General features: G+C 38.5%; 1 protein-coding gene across 1 annotated transcript in view; it reads left to right on the top strand.

Annotated features, from left to right (window-relative positions):
- ETFA (electron transfer flavoprotein subunit alpha) overlaps window positions 1-13013 on the top strand; it is a 96107-nt gene extending 83094 nt beyond the window's left edge. The window contains exons 11-12 of the mRNA XM_007173421.2: window positions 1693-1773; window positions 12706-13013. Coding sequence (XP_007173483.1) covers window positions 1693-1773; window positions 12706-12744 — 120 coding nt within the window. The 3' untranslated portion in view covers window positions 12745-13013. The remainder of the gene's footprint in view (window positions 1-1692; window positions 1774-12705) is intronic.
- Window positions 13014-13867: the final 854 nt, after the last annotated feature.

Below are 13867 nucleotides of genomic sequence, written 5' to 3'. Positions count from 1 at the left end.
TGTACTGTAGGAGCAGTTCCACGTGTAGGTGTATTTCTACTGTATCTGTGGGAAGGAATGTGATCTCCGCGTCTTACTCTTCCGCCATCTTCTCTATCATCCCACACATTGTTTTCTTGACCTCCTCATCTTCCTTTAGTTCTTTTAGCATCTGTAAGATGACTGTTTTAAAGTCTTTGTCTAGTAGGTCTGCCATCAGGTCTTTTTCAGGAACAGTTTTTGTTGATTTTTTTTTTCCTTTGAATGGGCCATACTTTTTTGTTTCTTTGTATGCCTTGTGATTTTTTTTGTTGAAAACTGGACGCTTGAATCTAATAATGTGGTATCTCTGGAAATCAGATTTTCCTTTTTCCCCAGGTTTGCTGGGTTTTTTGTTATTGTTTTTGCTTATTATTGTTCTTGTTTTTTTTGATTGTTGTAGGCTGTCTCTGTGCCAAGTATTAACCTGAGGTATAAACTTCCTGTCTTCTTGGGTCTTTTCAGAGCCTGTGCCTTTCCCTGGGCATGTGTGGTCACTTTGTAGTTTTCTCCTGATATGCATTTGCTTTTTTTTTTTATTTTTAATAGTAGACTGTTTTTTTTAATTAATTAATTAATTTATTTAGTTAGTTAGTTAGTTAGTTATGGCTGTGTTGGATCTTTGTTTCTGTGCGAGGGCTTCCTCTAGTTGTGGCAAGCGGGGGCCACTCTTCATCGCAGTGCGCGGGCCTCTCACTATCGCGGCCTCTCTTGTTGCGGAGCACAGGCTCCAGACGCGCAGGCTCAGTAATTGTGGCTCACGGGCCCATTTGCTCTGCGGCATGTGGGATCCTCCCGGACCAGGGCTCAAACCCATGTCCCCTGCATTGGCAGGCAGATTCTCAACCACAGCGCCACCAGGGAAGGCCTGCATTTGCTTTTTAATGTCTGGCTCCCAAAAGGGGAAAAAGAGAAAAATGAAGAGCACTGATCCTTTAAATCTCCTGGAAATAACTTTGACTGGAGGGGGAAGGCATGAACAATGATGGTTAAGGTACAACAGCAGTAGCCACTGTCCTCTTTGCACCTTTGTGATCAGAAGCAGCATTCCATGATCAAAGCACAGATCCTCAATATTTGGAGAACAGGGTCCTTTTTGCCCACTCTGGCTCCTGTAAGCTGAGTGAAAGCTGCCCCAGGGACATGCGCACAGCTGCCTGCCACTAGGGCTGGGAGTTGGGGGGTGGGTAGCAACTATTTTGCTAAGAGCTACAGTTTACCATGCAAGTCTTCCCCTGGAAGTTGCAAACCTTTAATAGATTCCAAAGTTCCAAAATGGTTACATTAGAAAGATTCTGCCAGTTCAGTTGTAGTGTAGGTGAGGAGACAGATTCCCAATGCTTCCTACTTGGCTATCTTCCCAGAATCCTCTCCTCTGATTTGTTACTTACCTAAAACATTTTTTTTCATAAGTAAAAAAAGAACTTTAAAAAATAATGATTTAAAACCTTTTTAATACTGCAATGGGCTAGTGGTGGGGGTGGGAGATAATCTTGTTATGTTCCAATCCAGAAATTTCTAAACTTACAACATTGGCATAAATTAATCAAACTAATCTTATTTGGTAGACATTTTTAAGAATACAAATTTGTTGTTAGGGAAGTTAGAATAGAACCATCAATCTGTGTGGTATGTTTTCTTATAAAGGCCAAACTCTTTCTTTTTGTTTCACAGACAATTGTGGCTATTAACAAAGACCCAGAAGCTCCAATTTTTCAAGTGGCAGATTATGGAATAGTTGCAGATTTATTTAAGGTAAGTTGGCCTTGAGAGTGATGGCTGTTATCTAGGTTGTCATCCAACAACCTCCAGGAGTTGGTCAGGGAGGAAGCTATTATAGGAAAACATTGTGTGTTTGTGTATCTGTGTCTGTCTGTGTATGTATATATTAATATACGCAATTTTGAACTACTTAAAGTGAAGAGTTGTTCTGCTTAATATATGATGTTATATAGAGCATTGTAACTTTCCCTTTAAGAAGTCCATATCGTCTTTCAAACATCCACATGGCTCTTGGCATCTCATATGCCAAGTTAGTATACAGTGTGAAATGACTCAAGTAATTATAGCCTAGAACCATATTTGGCAGGTACCTTAAAGAAATTCACATCGTAACCCCTCATTCAGAGATTTACTAGCGATGCTATAGCTTTTCATGGGATGAGTGGGCACTCAAGTCCACTTTATCTACTCAGCAAGTATGCTCTGCTTGCTGTGTTTGAGAGTCAAAGGCCTTCCTAACAGTGACAGCTGTAGAGAAGGACACTTATTTCCCACTCCTCGCACTCTTCGTTTTTTTGAGTGTTCTTTCTACCCTGCTACCACCCCTGTATTTGCCCTCTCCGTGAGAGAATTACTTTAGTGATATTGTTGAGCACCTGATATTCATTTGGCCACATTTAAAGGTCATAGCTTATGCATGGCCTGGCCTCTTTTTGTCCCTCAGGGCCTGTCTACTAGCTTCCAGGTTACCTTGTGCAGAAATCACTTGTGCAGGAATTGAGGCTCTGAAAGTAGCATCCAACCCTGGGTTTACTGGAGTGAGGAACCCCTCACATAGAAGTATAATGAGCTACTGTGGGCCTTAATGGAGAGGCTGCAACCTGAGAACAGAGCCAGGGGTGGTCTCCCCAGCAAGAGGATTGGCCCATTACCATGGCTTCTCCAGCACTGTTTATGATCCAGATGAACTAATGAGTGCACTTTGAGAGCACATCTGTATTTTGAAGTGTATGTTCATGCTCAGTGAAAGATGGGCCCTTCAAATGCTCATAATTATTCAGTAATGGTCCAGACTTCATGGAGAGACTAGAATTGGGGCTGTTATCCTGGGTCAGCATAGGGCAGCTTTCCCCATGGAACCCCCCCCTCCCAAAAGAGCCTATATCTTGCATGGGAAAAATACACCCCCTCTTCTGTGATCCTGGGGTTCTGTATCTGAAATTTAGGGTTTAGGTAGGTTAGCTGCTCCTGTGACTTGGCCTAACTATGTAAGAACAAACTGGCAGTCATTTGACCAAGATATCCCAGTGGGAGGAAAAGTTAGTATGAAAAAGATAAATGTTTTTGTATTTCTGTATAATAATACCTTTGTTCAAGTAGAAAGCATTTAGTTCCAGTGAGATACAGATAAAGGGATAAAGACCTTTTAATTTAAAAATGAAAGCAAACACTTTCTGAACCTTAACCATGTATCACGTTGATATGTTTGCAGACAGGCGTCTACTATAGTTACCTTTTATTTTTCCTCAAGAGAATATTTGAGTAAATCTATAAGTAATTTTGTTTATTTTAAGTTATGTTTTTCTGTCTGCTTGTGTACTGTATATTGCTACTCACATGTGGGGCTTACTGGATAAAAGAATGAAGTGTTAGACAGTCGGAAATTTGTGATGTTCATACTGTGTGGGACACCATTGCATCTATCATTGCTACAAAGATGCTCCTGCCTCAAGGCAGAATATCACTGCTATTTTTGTAGCAATGATAGATGCAGTGGTGTCCCACACATTGTGCCTCTTGCATTAAGGGCAACTCCCAGGTTTAACATGAGAGAGTGTATGTATCTGTATTGTATGTGTGTGTGTGTGTTTGTGCGCATGCACATGATCAAAGAGGTATCTCATTGAGAGTCCTAGGACAGTAAAAGTGGAAAGGGACCTCAAAGATCATCCAGTCAGCTGATTTCCAACCTGAGATTCTCAAGCTTTTTTTGGTGTTTTAAGAAGCGCACTTTTAAAAATTTTTTGAAAAATTTTTTTATTGAGATAACATAGTTTTATAACATTATATAAGTTTCATGTGTACAACATTATATTTCTACTTCTGTATACCCCTACAGCATGCTGACCACCAAAAATTTAGTTTCCACCTATCACCATACTGTTGATCCCCTTTACTCATTGCACCCTCCCCCAAGCCCCTTCCCCTCTGGTAACCACTATTCTGTTCTCTGATTCTACGTGTGTGTTTTCATTTGGTGTGTTCATTTACTTTGTTTTGGTGGGGGGGGGTTATATTCCACATGAGTGAAATTGTCTTCCTCCTTCTGATTTATTTCCTTAGCATAATACCGTCAAGGTCCATCCATGTTGTCACAAATGGCAAGATTTCATCTTTTTTTATGGATGAATAGTATCCCATTGTATATGTATACACCACATCTTCTTTATCCGTGCACTGTTTGATGGCCACTTAGGTTGTTTCCCTATCTTGGCTGTTGTAAATATAATGCAGTGAACCTAGGAGTCCCCATATATCTTTTCTTTTCTTTTAAAACTTTTAAAAACTTTTTGTTTTATATTGGAGTATAGCTGATTAACAATGTTGTGATAGTTTCAGGTGCACAGCAAAGCAACTCAGCCATACATATACATGTATCCATTCTCCTCCAAACTCCCCTCCCATCCAGGCTGCCACATAACATTGAGCAGAGTTCCCTGTGCAATGCAGTAGGTCCTTGTATACGGGTCATTTTAAATACTCGTATATCTTTTCAAGTTAGTGTTTTTGTATTCTTTGGATAAATACGCAGGAGTGGGATAGCTGGTTCATGTGGTAGTTCTATTCTTAATTTTTGGGGGAATCTCCATACTTTTTCCCATAGTGGCTGCACCAATTTACATTCCCATCAGCAGTGCAGGAGGGTTCCCTTTTCTCCACTTCCTCACCAACACTTGTTATTTCTTGCCTTTTTGATAATAGTCATTCTAACAGAAATGAGGTTTTGATTTGCAAGTCCCTAATAATTAGTGATGTTGAACATCTTTTCATGTGCCTGTTGGCCATCCATATGTCTTCTTTGGAAAAATGTCTATTCAGCTCCTCTGCCCATTTTTTAATCAGGGTGTTTGTTTTGTTGTTGTTGAGGTGTATGAATTCTTTACATATTTTGGATATTAACCCCTTATTGGATATATGATTTGCAGATATCTTCTCTTGTTTCATAGGTTGTCTTTCCATTTTATCAATGATTTCCTTTGTCATGCAGAAGCTTTTTAGTTTGCCATTTGTTTATTTTTTGCTTTTGTTTGCCTTGCCTGAGGAGACATATCTGGAAAGATGTTGCTAAGACTAATATCAAAGAGCATACTGCCTATGTTTTCTTCTAGGAGTACTATGGTTTCAGGTCTTACATTCAAGTCTTTGATCCATTTTGAATTGATTTTTGTGTGGGGCATGGTCTTTTCATTTTTTTGCCTGTGGCTGTCCAGTTTTCCCAGCACCATTTATTGAAGAGACTATTCTTTCTCCATTGTATGTTCTTTGTTCCTTCATTGTAAATTAATTATCTGTATATGTGTGGGTTTATTTCTGGGCTCTCTATTCTCTTCCACTGGTCTGCGTATCTGTTTTTGTGCCAATACCATGCTGTTCTGATTACTATGGCTTTGTTATATAATTTGAAATCAGAGCATGGGATACCTCCAGCTTTGTTCTTTTTCCTCAGGATTGCTTTGGTTTTTGGGGGGCTTTTATGTTCCATGTAAATTTTAGAATTTTTTGTTCTATTTCTGTGAAAAATGTCCTTGGAATTTTGATAGGGATTGCATTGAATCTGTAGATGCTTTGGGCAGTATCAACATTTTAACAATGTTAATTCTTCCAGTCTATGAGCATGGAATATCTTTTCATTTATTTATGTCTTCTTCAGTTTCTTTCAACAGTGTCTTACAGTTTTCATTGTACAGGTCTTTCACTTCCTTGGTTAGATATATTACTGGGCATTTTATACTTTTTATTGTGATTGTAAACAGGATTGTTGTCTTAATTTCTCTCTCTGCTAGTTCATTGGCAGTATGTAGAAACACAGCAGATTTTTGTATGTTGATTTTGTACCCTGAAGCTTTGCTGTATTCATTTATTACTTCTAATAGTTTTTTGGTGGAATCTTTAGGGTTTTCCATATATCAAATTATGTCATCCACAAATAGTGACATTTTTACTTCTTCCTTTCCAATTTGGATGCCTTTTATTTCTTTTTCTTGCCTAAATGCTCTGGCTAGGACTTCCAGTACTGTGTTGAATAAGAGTGGTGAGAGTGGGCATCCTTGTCTTGTTCCTGATTTTAGAGGGATAACTTGGTTTTTCACCACTAAGTGTGTTGTTAGTGTGTTTTATACATATGACCTTTATTTTGTTGAAGTACATTCCTTCTGCACCCACTTTATTGAGAGATTTTACCATAAATGGATGTTGAATCTTGTCAAGTGCTTTTTCTGCATCTGTTGAGATGATCATATGGTTTTTATCCTTCATTTTTGTTAATGTTATATGTCATGTTAATTGATTTGCAGATGTTGAACCATCCTTGCATTCCTGGAATAAATCTCACTTGATCATGGTGTGTGATCCTTCTAATGTATCGTTGTATTTGGTTTGCTAATATTTTGTTGAGGATTTTTTCATCTATATTCATCAGAGAGATTGGTCTTGTAATTTTCTTTTTTTGTGTTGTCTGTATCTGGGTTTGGTATCAGGATGATGTTGGCCTCATAAAATGAGTTAGGAAACGTTCCCTCTTCAGTTTTTTGGAATAGTTTGAGAAGGGTGGGTATTAAATCTTCTTTGAATATTTAGTAGAATTCACCTGTGAGGCCATCTGGTTCTGAACTTTTGTTTTCTGGGGAGCTTTTGATTACTGTTTCAGTCTCTGTACTAGTGACTGGTCTATTCACATTCTCTATTTTTCATGATTTAGTCTTGAAAAGTTGTATGATTCTAAGAATTTGTCCATTTCTTCTAGGTTGTCCAGTTTGTTGGCATATAGCTGTTCATAATATTCTCTTATAATCCTTTGTATTTCTGTGGTACCCATTGTTATTTCTCCTCTTTTGTTGATTTTATTTATCAGAGCCTTCTTTTTTTCTTGGTGAGTTTAGCTAATTGGTTATCTTTTCAAAGAATCAGCTCTTAGTTTCACTGATCTTCTCTATCATCTTTTAGTCTCTATTTCATTTATTCTGATCTTTATTATTTCCTTCCTTCTACTGGCTTTGGGCTTTGTTTGTTCTTTTTCTGGTTCCTTTAGGTGTGAGAGTAGATTGTTTATTTGAGATTTTTCTTGTTTCTTGAAGTAGGCCTGTGTTGCTATAAGCTTCCCTCTCAGTACTGCTTTTGCTCCATCCCATAGATTTGGGTATGTCATATTTTCATTTTCTTTGGTCTTCAGGTAATTTTTTATTTCTCCTTTGATTTCCTCATGGGCCCAACAGTTGTTCAGTAGTATGTTGTTCATTCTCCACATTTTTATTATTTTCTCCAGCTTTCTTCGTGTAGTTGATTTCTAGATTCATACCATTATGATCAGAAAAGATGCTTGATATGATTTCAGTCTTCTTAAATGTATTGAGAGTTGTTTTGTGTCCCAACATATGGTCTATCCTTGAGAAAATTCCATGTGCACTTGAGAAGAATTTGTATTCTGCTGCATTTGGATGGCCTGTTCTGTACAAATCTATCAAATCAGATCTGACGTTTCATTTAAGGCTGCTCTTTCCTTATTGACTTTCTGTCTGAATTATCTATTGGTTGATGTAAGTAGGATCTCCTACTATTACTGTGTTGCTGTCAGTTTCTCCCTGTAGGTCTGTTAATAGTTGTTTTATATATTTTGGTGCTCCTCTGTTAGGTGCATATATGTTAATAAGTTGTGTCTTCTTATGAATTGTCCCTTTTTCATTATACATTGTCCAATTTGTCTCTTGTTAATTTTTTTGTCTTGAAGTCTTTTTGTCTGATATGAGTGTAGCTACACTTTCTTTTGGCTGCCATTTGTTTGGAGTATCATCTTCCATCCCTTAAGAAGTCCACATTTGACTATAGGGAGACTATTTGGAGTAAGACATAATTTTTATTTGCCTTTAGCTAGAATTACGGTAGTGTCTATCTAATGCTGCTCAGAAGTTCTGAAGTACAGTTATATATGCCTTTGATTCATACAAAGTGAGAAAGTTAATCAGTCCTTAAAAAATGCAGTTTGGGGAAAAACTAGTAAAGAAGATACTAAAAATTCTGCTTGAGTTGCAGCCTCCCATTTATTACTATATGAGTAACATGCAGGGTGTGTTCTTCTTAAGTTGTCTGTGTCCCAGAGAGATGTGATTTGGGGAAGCTGCTCAGCAAGTTATTGGCACAACTAAGCCAGGCTCCTGATTTCTGTTCGTTTTCTCATCACTCTGCCTTTCCAGCTCATCAGGTACCACAGCTGGGTGGTTCACCACTACTCCTGTACCTTAGATAAGTTGCAGTAAATAGAACCACATCTTTGACAGACTAGCAGCCAAGGCAGAACTAGACAGAAATCAAATTGTTTTCTCAGTTGAAATCAGAATGACTCCAGATGAATATTATAGTAATTCTGACAGAAGAAGAGACAGGGTGGCTCAGTGAATATACTTCTCACTGGAGCCACCCTCTCTTTAAAAATCAAATATTTAGGGGCTTCCCTGGTGGCGCAGTGGTTGAGAATCTGCCTGCCAATGCAGGGGACACGGGTTCGTGCCCTGGTCTGGGAAGATCCCACATGCTGCAGAGCAACTAAGCCCGTGAGCCACAGCTGCTGAGCCTGCGCGTCTGGAGCCTGTGCTCCGCAACAAGAGAGGCCACGATAGTGAGAGGCCCGCGCACCGCGATGAAGAGTGGCCCTCGCTTGCCACAACTAGAGAAGGCCCTAGCGCAGAAACAAAGACCCAACACAGCCAAATAAATAAATAAATTAATTAATTAATTTTTTTAAAAAAACAAATATTTAAAGGTATAACAACTTTAAAAATACAAGTATGCAAATGATGAATGAAAATTATTATCTATTTGGGATTATGATCTTAAAATAACATCATAAGTCAAATAATAGCTGTGTAAAAAGGGCTTTTTTAGATCAAATTTTTGTTTAAAAATTAAAAATTTCAAACTGTATCTCACATAACAAGTATATATGGCCATTAGACTAATAATTCTCTAAGGGATACTGTGTCCACCAAATTTCATCATGTCTGGAGTAAAAATGTATATGCATAACATTTTATTTTCTTATATTCATCCTTTTACTTTACCCTTCAACAATCATATGAGTTAGGACAAGTTTTTTTTTTTTTTCTTCATATGACAGAAATAACATGGTATGGTGTTTATGAGCTTTGTTTCATATTCTGTCTTGGGCACATACTAATTAAATTATCTTAGCCAAGTTATTTAATCTCTCTGAATATAAGCTTTCTCATAGATAATATAAATATTACACTACCTTGTAATGAGAATTAAATGAGATTATACTGCACCTAGTATAGTCTATGTTAAATATTAGCCTACCTGTTTGTATTTCCTACCATACATTTACATAGTAGGTGCTTAATAAATGGTAAATATCATAATCAGAGTTAGAGTGATAGGGCAGAGGGCACCACCTGACTGATAGTTTGGGGTCTTTGTTTTTTTCTTAATATAATAGCTTTACTGAGATGTAATTCATATACTGTAAAATTTACACTTTTAAAATGTACAGTTCGGTGGGTTTTTTTTTAGTATATTCACAGAGTTATGCAGCCATCACTACTGTCTAATTCTGGAACATCTTCATCACACTGAGGAAACCCCATACCCATTAGCAGCCACTCCCTATTCACATTCTCCCCAGCCCCTGGCAACAACTAATCTACTTTGTGTCTCTGTACATTTGCCAGGTCTTTTGTGGCTGGCTTCTTAGCATAATGTTTTAAAGGTTCACCATGTTGTAGCATGTATCAGGACTTTATTCCTTTTTATTGCCAAGTAATAGCCATCATATGGATATGCCACAATCTGTTTATCCATTCATCAGTTGATAGACTTTTGAGTTGTTTCCACGTTTTGTCTGTTGTAAGTAATGCTGCCATGAGCATTCATGTATGAGTTTTTGTGCACTGATTCATCTTGTTTGGATATATATCTAGGAATGGAATTGCTGGTTTACTTTATAACTCTATGTTTAACATTTTGAAGAACTGTCAGACTGTTTTACAAAGTGGCTGCCTCATTTTACATTCCTACCAAATATACAAGGGCCCCAGTTTCTCCATACACTGGCTTACACTTGTTATTGTCTTTTATTATAGCCATCCTAATGGTTGTGAAGTGGTATCTCATTGTGGTTTTGATTTGCATTTTTCTGATGACCGGTGATATTGAGCATTTTTCATGTGTGCTTTTTGGCCATTTGTATATCTTCTTTAGAGAAATGTTTATCCAAGTCCTTTGTCCATTTTTTAATTGAATTGTTTGTCTTTTTGTTGCTGAGTTGTAAGATTTCTTCATATATTCTGGATGTTAAACCCTTGTCAGACATATGATTCCTAAATATTTTCTCCCATTTTGTAGGTTGTCTTTTCACTTTCTTGATAATGTCCTTTGATGACAAAAGGTTTTAATTTTGATAAAGGCCAGTTCATCTATTTTTTTCTTCTGTTGCTTATGTTTTGGATGTCATATCTAAGAATCCGTTGTCATGATCCAAGAGTCTTATGGTTTTCGCTCTTATAATTAGGTTGTGGATCCATGTTGAATTAATTTTTGTATATGGTGTGAGGTGAAGGTCCAGTCCAACATCATTCTTTTGTATGTGTGGATATCCAGTTGTCCATCTCCATTGGAGAGACTATTGTGTTCTCATTGATTAGACTTGGCATACCTCCTGTCTTTTCAAACCTTTTTCACTTCTTCCCAGCATAGTCATTCACTGGAGTCATTCTAATCCCTTTACTATCTCTGGAACCTGCATTGTTTATCTCTGTTTGCCTCCTTATTTTTTTGCTCAGTATCTTTTTCTTCTCCATGGTAATGTCCTGATTTTTCTTAGTCCGCACCAGTCTCAGCTTTCCTCAGGACTCCTGAATTTGGAGCTTTTAGTGCCGTTCTTCTCATCCTCTTACATTACAGTGGAAGATGAGCACATTTCTAACCGGGTTGTTCATAGGCCTCTGGCTCTTCTCTCCAAGTAGTGAGTGGAACTCCTCATGGCCAGGAATCAGGCCTGAACTTCTTTATCTCCCATAGTGCTTATCCTGAGGAAATACTAGGTAAATGAGTGAAATATAGTTGTGCTGTGACTTATATCAGTAGATTATCGTATTTTAAACATAAATTCACTCTCATTTGGTCTTACTGAATAGGGAACTGCCTCTGCAGTATCTAAAATAGAATAAAAGTAAGAATCCAGATCTTTCAGTGTGCTAAGACCATCAAGATACTCAGTAAACTGAGTTGACATGTTCTTTTTCCTAACTAAGGCATTGTGTGGTGTGCTTGGAAAGTCTGAGGTTGATCTAATAAAAAGGATGTAGAGGATGGAGAGAGAAAGACCCTTCAACTCTTTTTTGGGGAGTGTGGCAGGGGGACATTCTGTAAGGTTTTTAAAAACTGTTCTAAACCAAATTAATGTTTTATTTAAAAGAAGTTGGGCTCTAGCCTATTTTTCATGAAACACGTAGGCCCCACATGAAGCTCATTCAGCATGTCGTCTGTGTGACCGGCATAAGCTCATGGTCTCTCCACCGAGAAAAGCTGGGAGACGTGGTGCCAGCACTTAATGCTGCCCCTGAGCTAATGCCTCCTGGCTCCATGGTAAACATGGGCCTTTTAATAGGCTGGAGACAAAGTGACATTCGGAAGGAACAACATGTCAACAATTTCCTTAATAAATTTTGTACGGACACATTATTTCCACCTAATGGAAATGTAACTCTCCTAAATAATTGAGAGGCTATATTCATCAGTGGCGAGTTCAGCTGGGATCTTTGTGAGCTAGGGCAGTCGACAGCCCCTTGGAAGACTGAGTAATTGATATTTTACACGAGTAGCTCAGCTAGTTTTTAGGTGGGCTCTGTGTGACATTCCCCTGCAGTCCCCACACGTAGCCCTCCTCTGTTGTCCAGGCTGTTACAAAGCAGCTCCACACCAAAAGCTCCAGTTGCAGCCACTAAACTGCCAAGACCAAGGGTTAGTAATTAATCCTTTTTAAGGTGGGAGCCAACTCGGTCAGTTTCCCTCACTGTGGTTTCTGACTGTGTCTGCTGACCAACCACTGCATCAGCACAAGGCCTTGATTTTAATAAAGAGTGATGATGGGTAATGTTCAGCATGCAGCTCATTTTTACGTGCCAGAAGATAGTAACGTGTGCTGAGGAACAACAGCCGCAGTGTTTGTTAAATGAATGATGAATGAATGAATGAACAATGAGAAAACAAGTACTAGAGGAGGTTGACAGAAGTCATGACTAAGCAAGAGACTCTGGTGTGGACTTTGAAGGAAGGGCAGGAATGCAGTGAGGGAAGGAAGAATGCTAGGAAACACGAAGGTAAAAAATATACACTATTCTCAGCACAGAGAAAAGTTGGACTTCCTATTTTCTGTGGTGCCTTTCTGAGGTTTGGGGTTGTGTCAGAAAGGCTCCTAGGCCATGAGTGGGCTTTGGCCCTGCCAGCCATGTGTCCCAGGTGACCTCTCCCTCCCAAGGTTTATAGTTTCCCCTTGGATGGGAAGAGAGACTATGGGCGAACAGGGAGTTCCTGGGTTGGGGAGAGAAGGGGGCACTTTGTACCTCCGTAGTGATTCACATTGTTTCTTTTGGCCTCTTTTTACTTCTTAAGGAGCTGTGACCATATCACAATGAAGACTCAAGTTGCTTAATTACTTTTATTTTTTTTAATTTGCAGGTTATTCCTGAAATGACAGAACTATTGAAGAAAAAATGAGCCATGACCATGTCTTAAGAAGGAAAATTGTATCAAAGTATATTCAGCTGAAATCATAGAAATTCATGGCTAACATAACAATCATTGGAAAGTGTGGAGAGCTACATTTTGTAATTTGAGGAAAAATTCTAACAGGCACCAGAATGCTTTTTTATGGGGTTATTATTATGTTTCTTTTTAATTATTTGTGGTTCCAAACAGTTATTTTTTGAAATTTTCTAGTTCTGTAATAAAATATATAATAAAGCCTTTCCACAGCTTTAAAACTATTACCAGAAATATGCCTATCTTTGTAAAGGAAGAGAGAAAATTGAAAAAAAGGAGTGAAAGTTAATTTATTATTTTATCTTTGCCTGTGTTGTTCATGGAAGGCTCTGTGTTTTAGGCAAAATTGTAAACATGAATGTTGCCACCAGCCTAATCAACATAATCTAGTTGTTAAGATAAGGGAACTAGATTGGCAAATTGAGAGTTAAAAAAGCATGGCCAAAAAAAAAAAAAAAAAAAAAGCATGGCCAGAAAGCATGGATATTATCTTAAATATATTCCAGTCTTCCGAAAATCATAGCTAATGTGTCAAAAGCAGACCTGACTTAAACCTGAACCTGCTGAATATATTTAGTTGGCTGAAGTTAATTTAATTTTCCATTTCATTTTAAGGTTTTGTCATAGGACTGATAGGACTTTGTGTCTATAAAAGAGAGGGAAGTGGAGAAGGAGGGGCTGCTTTGAGACAGTATGGCCTCTTATGCTAACAGATAGTTTGATATTATTGTAAATGTTTAAAGTCCTGCTCAGAGAATGCTCTGGCTTTTTTTTCGCCCTCCTGGTGGCTTCCTTTGGGCTGTCTTAGAAAGCAGCCAGGCATCTGAGTTGGCCACATGTGTGGTGAGCTCTGGCACTCTTCCTCTGCTGCCCTAGGGCATGGCTGAGGTTGAGAGCATCGCAAGAGGCCAGAAGCTGGTGTGAGTGCAGCCCACAGAACAGAGGCTGGTGAGGCTTTGGCCAAGCCTGCAGGAAGGCGTGGGCAGGTATCTGGGGTCATAGAAAGGCCAGGAGTCAGTAGGCAAGTTGAATGAAGAGAGCTGCCACCCTGAAGCCAATCTGCAGAAGGTATAGTAGT

The sequence above is a fragment of the Balaenoptera acutorostrata genome, chromosome 3, assembly GCF_949987535.1.
Source record: "Balaenoptera acutorostrata chromosome 3, mBalAcu1.1, whole genome shotgun sequence".
NCBI lineage: Eukaryota > Metazoa > Chordata > Mammalia > Artiodactyla > Balaenopteridae > Balaenoptera > Balaenoptera acutorostrata.
This window is presented reverse-complemented; position numbering and strand designations above follow the sequence as displayed.